Source organism: Sminthopsis crassicaudata, chromosome 4, assembly GCF_048593235.1.
Source record: "Sminthopsis crassicaudata isolate SCR6 chromosome 4, ASM4859323v1, whole genome shotgun sequence".
NCBI classification, from domain to species: Eukaryota; Metazoa; Chordata; class Mammalia; order Dasyuromorphia; family Dasyuridae; genus Sminthopsis; species Sminthopsis crassicaudata.
In genome coordinates, this window is record NC_133620.1 from 450,225,910 (window position 1) to 450,232,250 (window position 6,341).

Here is a 6,341-nt window from a genome sequence, read left to right on the forward strand (position 1 = left end):
TTAGGGCACAGTTGTAAGCCGTCTAAGCTGGTTTAACCTGATGGGGTGGTAATAAGCAATAATAGGCATGGAAACCATTAACTCTGGGAATCCTGACAATAATGCTGCTAAATCAATTTCCCTGTTTCTAGACTGATGAGGCTGGGGGAGCCTAGGACTAAACTCAGAATCCTTTCCTTCATCTTGTAAAATAATTTGAAATCAAGTAAAAATCTTTCACTATTGTATATTTTTGTGTGTTACAGGTGTGTATTTTAAAAAAAAATTGGTTGGACCTCTGGAGAGTAAGCAAGCAAACAAGCAAGCAAGCATATTTGTGTGTGAACTGAACTACATTCACAATGGATGATGTTGAGAAAAATAAAAAAGATTTTTCTTCAGAAGTATGTGCACTATCACACAATTGAGCGAGACAAACACAAGACTGGATCTAATCTGAATAGATTCTTGGCAGAAAGTCTGGTTAGTCTCCAGGATTCTTTTACACAGAAACCATTAAAAACAAAGGTATGGGGGGAGGTGGGGAGCTAGGTGGCGCAGTGGATAGAGCACCAACCTTGAATTCAGGAGGATCCGAGTTCAGATCTGGTCTCAGACACTTAACACTTCCTAGCTGTGTGACCCTGGGCAAGTCACTTAACCCCAGCCTCAGAAAGGAAAAGTATTGCCCAGTATTGCCTGGGCAGAAAGGATACATTGATGGAACACTTGGAAAACTCCAAGAAGTATATCCTTGGAACAAAAATTATCTTTACAGTTATTAGGAAGAAGGCAGAAAGTGCAGACTTGATAGCATACCTTAAAAAGGCCACCAATAAGTGTTAACTCTCTGCTACTTTATTTATTATAAAAGAGGGATGTCTTTCATTATGAGATTTCTTTTTAATGTGCCATAATGATCCTATTTAAATTGATTTCATTGACAAGAAAATTTTGATCATGAATGAAGATTAGGCTGACTTATTTTTAAATGAGAATGATTATGTTTTCTCCATTTTGATCATAATTCCAACCACAACCAGATTATCATACTTTTCTGCTTTTTAAAGATTTGATGAGACAATTTTTTTTTTAATCAAAAGCAATACACTCCACCTCTATTCTGGAAAGTTTTAATTTATTCTAGCTTCATTTACTAAACAATGGGAAAAACCTGCTTAATAGTTTCATGTGACTTTATCTGTGGCATGTTTTTTTTTTTGGAGAGAGGGAGGAGAAAATTATCCCATAGAAAAAGTGTGCCCCAATATCTCCAAAGGCAAGGTCTACTGAATCAAAACAAACCCAAGCATTTCCAACTTAAATTCCCTAACTTTCCATGCGTAAACAACCACATTACAATGTTTTGACTAAATACTGCCTTTGAATTGTTCTTAAATAAATTAATTGCAACTAATTGTACTTGATTCTTTTTCTATCACCTTTACATACAAATATGCTCTTACAGAGCAAATTAAATGTCCCTGACCTCTAGGCCCTTACCATCCGCCTTGCCGTGGAGAATGGTAGTCCCAGTAAGAAACAAAATTCTACCTTCTGCATCTGGAAGGGACAAAAACACAGAAGGCCAGAGAGAGAAAAATACTCAGTGACTAAAATGTATTTGAATATGAATATCCTCCTGAATTTAGGGTTGAGTTTCATTCTCAACAACCGAGTTCCACTTGAAATCCTCCAGGGAAGGAGAACCTACCTCTTTCTGAAGTTACCCATTTATCTTTTGCATGGCTTGAATTTTTAGGAAAGGTAGCCTAAGGCTAGTCCTCTGGATCTTGAATCCATTGGGTTCCCTTAGATGAATGCACGTGTGCTAGTAGTTGCATTGCACCTGGAGGGTGAGGCAGTTACCCTTTCCTCTTCCTAGCAGAAATTTCAAGGGAGAAAAAGCAAATGGATAAATCCTCAAAGAAGCCAAAGAGTTATTATTGTTTCTCCCTCAGTTTCCTTCAGAAAGAGTAACCGTACCAACACAAACCCCCCAGTGACAGGGTTAAATGGGCACCAATTAGGAGTTGTCATGTTCTCTCAAACATTTGTCCTCTAGAACCAAGCCAGACAACAAGATTATAAGATGATCAAGTCTGATGGACTCTCTTTAACAATGGGATGATTCAAACCAGCTCTAATTGTTCAGTGATGAAAAGAGCCATCGACACCCAGAGAGAGGACTGAGGGAACTGAGCATAGCATTTTCACTCTTTTTGTTGTTGTTTGCTTGCATTTTATTTTGTTTCTCTTTTTGTGTGTGGGCATGATAATTGAATAAATATGTATATATATTATATATATATATGTTTATATGCATATACATATATATGTTTAACATATATTGGACTACTTGCCATCTAGAGGAGGGTGTGGGAGAAGAGGGGAGAAATTAGAACAAAGAGTTTTGCAAGGGCTAATGTTGAAGAATTGTCCATTGTTTTGAAAAATAAAAAGCTTTAATAAAAAATAAAAATAAAAAAAAGAACCAAGCCAGAGTGAATGTCCAACTCAAAGAGAAATGCCACTTTCTGGCAAAGGTCATAGGGCCATGGATTTAGAATTGGAAAGGACCTCATTTTATATATATGAACAAGGAAGCCAAGGGATCAAGAGACTTGTCTGTCCAAGACAGTATCCAGAACAGTATTTGAATCCAGATCTTCCCAATTTAATATCCTTCACACTGGATGCTATAGCTATAATTTCATCAAATAAAATTGATCAACAATGATGGACAGAAACAACTACACCCAGAGAAGGAACACTGGGAAGTGAATGTAAACTGTTAGCACTACTGGCTATCTACCCAGGTTACTTATACCTTCGGAATCTAATACTTAATGTGCAACAAGAAAATTGGATTTACACACATATATTGTATCTAGGTTATATTGTAACACATGTAAAATGTATGGGATTGCCTGTCTTCTAGGGGAGGGAGTAGAGGGAGGGAGAGGAAAATTTGGAAAAATGAATACAAGGGATAATGTTATAAAAAAAAAATTACTCATACATATATACTGTCAAAAATTTTTATAATTATAAAATTTTAAAAAATAATAGTAATAAAAAAAAAATAAAACTATATAACCTGACCCCAATCTATCCCTCTTTCTTCTTTGTACAGAAAGAAGCCCAAAGCTTCTGCCCAAAGCGGAAGCAAGGAGGTGTTTGTCTACCTACAAACACTCCAAGCTATCCTAGTGTTTGAGTTTGAATGAGCCGCAGCAGCACCACAGCCTGTATTTTTGTTAGCATGAACTCTGTACTTCTCTAGTTTCTGTTCTGTTAGGTGAGAACTGGCCTAAAGGAATTTGATTCCTTCCCCAAGATAATATCCAGTTGAAAATCCTGCCACAGTCAAGCTCATAGGAAAGCTTGCCAAGTCTTTTCTTATTTCTTCCAAAAAGTTATGAGAACCCCACATGGTTCTGGGGGCATCTTCCTTGCTTTTGTTTTCATTAACACTCTGAGCTCCCGGAGGGGAATAAACTCTAGGAAAGAGAATCCAAAATTTGGAAAGAACAGGAGGGGATCATTGGATAGGACGCTCCCTGGTGAGGGAGCTGGTGGATGCCAAAAATGGGCTGAGCAGCTGCTCCCAACATGAAGAAATCTCATCTATTTTGAGGACAGCAAAAACACAGAAAAAGCTGTTCATGGGAACAGCCCTCCTGGTTGTGTGTGTGTGCATGTATACACATCTACATGTGTGCATGTATATATACACATGTAAGAATGCACGCATACGCATGTATACATACACACACATACTCATATATCGTCCCAAGTTTGACAAGAGGCTGGAAATGAGATAATTATGTCAAGAGCTATATTAATGTAAGCTGTTATATATATATTGAAATAATTAAATTTCTATATGTTAAGATATGTTATTATCATTAGCTATGTGGGCTTTGGTTTCCTTATCTCTAAGATGAGAATAATAATAATGACAACAATAATAACTGACACAAAGTTCCTATTCTGTGCCACTGTGTTAAGAGCTTTATAATTATTATTTCATTTGTTCCTCCCAACAACTCTGGGAGGTAGACACTATATGCTAGTCCCCTCACAGGGCTGCTGACAGGATGAAGTGGGGGACTGGGGTGTAAATTATTTGGAGACCTTGAAATATCCTATAAACTCTCGCTCTCGTTTTTAGCCTCCTCATTTGTAAAAAGGATGCATTATTGGATGCCTTCTAAGGTCGCTTCCAGCTCAGACATCTATGTTTATACATTAATTGAATTCCTATTGCCACGATGATTTGACTTTTTTGGTGCTAGAAAAAAGCATACGTGGGATATTACGATAACTTGATCAGGCAAAAACCTCGGAAGGCTGTGGGATTAAGGACCAGCAGGAGTGCTAGAACCAAGGCAGAAGGGTACAGTGGGAAGAGCCTGTCTCTTGGACCAGAGGGGCAAGTCCCTATTCTGCCATTTACTGCAGGAGTGGCTTAGGGTGTTACATTTAATCCCCTTCCAAAAGAGAGGTTGGGTTATAAGCCTGTGATGATTTCCAGTTCTGGAATATGAGGTCGTGGATTTAGAACTGAAAGAGACCTGGGTGGCCATCAGGCCTACTGTAGCTACGATCCTACCTTAACTCCACAAGCATTTATTAGTGTATGGAAAAATGGGAGATGTAGAGATAACAAAAATCAGCTTTTGTCCTCCAGGAATTTATATTCTACTGGGGAGTTTAGCCCTGGAAGGGTGGAGAACATCTTGGATATATATCAACCATCACAGCATGCACACACATGTGTGAATACATATATACATACTCATATACATGTGTATGAAGATTATATACTTATACCTGTGTAGTGTTTGTGTGTCATGTTGCAGGATGTGCATGTGTGTGTATGAATAGATTGAAATAATATAAACTTCTATACAAATATATATTTGCACAGTATGTTTGAATACATATATATCCTTTATATAATAACATGTAATGTATATACTATGTATAAGCATAGATATAAAATATTTATGTTTATATATTTTTTATATATAGTATATAAAATATACTATACAAATAAAAACACTATGTAAAAATTAAAAAATAAAAAATATACTCCATTAAAATATGCTACCAAAAATACTATAAAAATATATTTGAATATATGTATCCTTTATATAACATGAAATGTATATATTATGTATAAGCATAGACATAGAATATTTATATTTATATCTTTTTATATATACTATATAAAAATATACTATACAAATAAAAACTATATACAAATTAAAAAAATAAAAAATATGCCACCAAAAATACTACAGAAATATATTTGAACATATCTATATCTTTTATATAACATGAAATGTATATACTATGTATAAGCATAGACATAGAATATTTATACTTATATCTCTTTAAATATACTATATAAAAATATGCTACAAAATATATATACTATGTAAAAATAAAAACTAAAAATGTAACAATGCCATATAAAAATATGTAAGTATATCTACATTATACATAAGTATATTATATAACATAGATTGGGCAGTGATGTAGTGGGTAGAACACCAAGTCTGGAGTTAAGAAGACTCATCTTTCTGATACAAGTCTGGTCTCAGATACTTTGTAGCTGTGTGATCCTCAGCAAGTCACTTAACTCTGTTTGCCACAATTTCCTTATCTGTAAAATGAACTGGACAAGGAAATGGCAAACTACTCTAGTATTTTTGCCAAAAAACAAACAAAACCCAATGATATATAGAAGTTGAACATGACTAAAGAACATACAAATGGTGGAATGGACCTGAAGGTGGAAGAAAATAGGGGAATAACTATTTACATGGCACCTACCTATGCTAAGCATTTATGAATATGTCATTTGATTCTTACAACTAACCTAGGAAGTAGGGGCTATTATTATTCCCCATTTTATCCTTGAAGAAACTGAGGCAGAGAGAGGGGAAGTTTCTTGCCCAGAGTCACACAAGGCGGGATTTGCCTCCAGATTCAGGATGCTATCCAGCATACACTCTTTCCAGGCCATAGTCCTTTGGGAGAGAAGTTATTATTTATGAAGGAGCCCAGCAGCACGGAGACGCTGTTACACATTAGCAATTCTTACCTTAGCTAGAGTCAGAGAAGTAGCCAAGCATGGTGGGAAGCATATTATCCTTAGCATCCAAAGGACCTCCCATCAGAACCTGAGTTCTATTCCGGTCTTGTTACCTATTAGCTTTGTGACCCTGGGGAAATCACATATTCACTCTCAGTCTAAGGTTTTTATGTTTAAAATGAGGTCAATGAGACTCACCTTACAAGTCTGCATGAGGATCAAGTGATAATGGCTAAAGAGAACAAGACGTCCT

At 36.0% G+C, this 6,341-nt stretch overlaps 1 protein-coding gene across 1 annotated transcript; it reads left to right on the top strand.

The window, feature by feature from the left end:
* The first annotated feature begins 239 nt into the window (after positions 1-239).
* On the top strand, positions 240-825 carry LOC141540953 (cytochrome c-like). Its single transcript, XM_074264907.1, is given in 3 exon segments — positions 240-439; positions 442-539; positions 691-825. Coding segments are annotated over 3 exon segments (327 nt in total). The 5' UTR covers positions 240-345.
* The last annotated feature ends 5,516 nt before the right edge of the window (positions 826-6,341 follow it).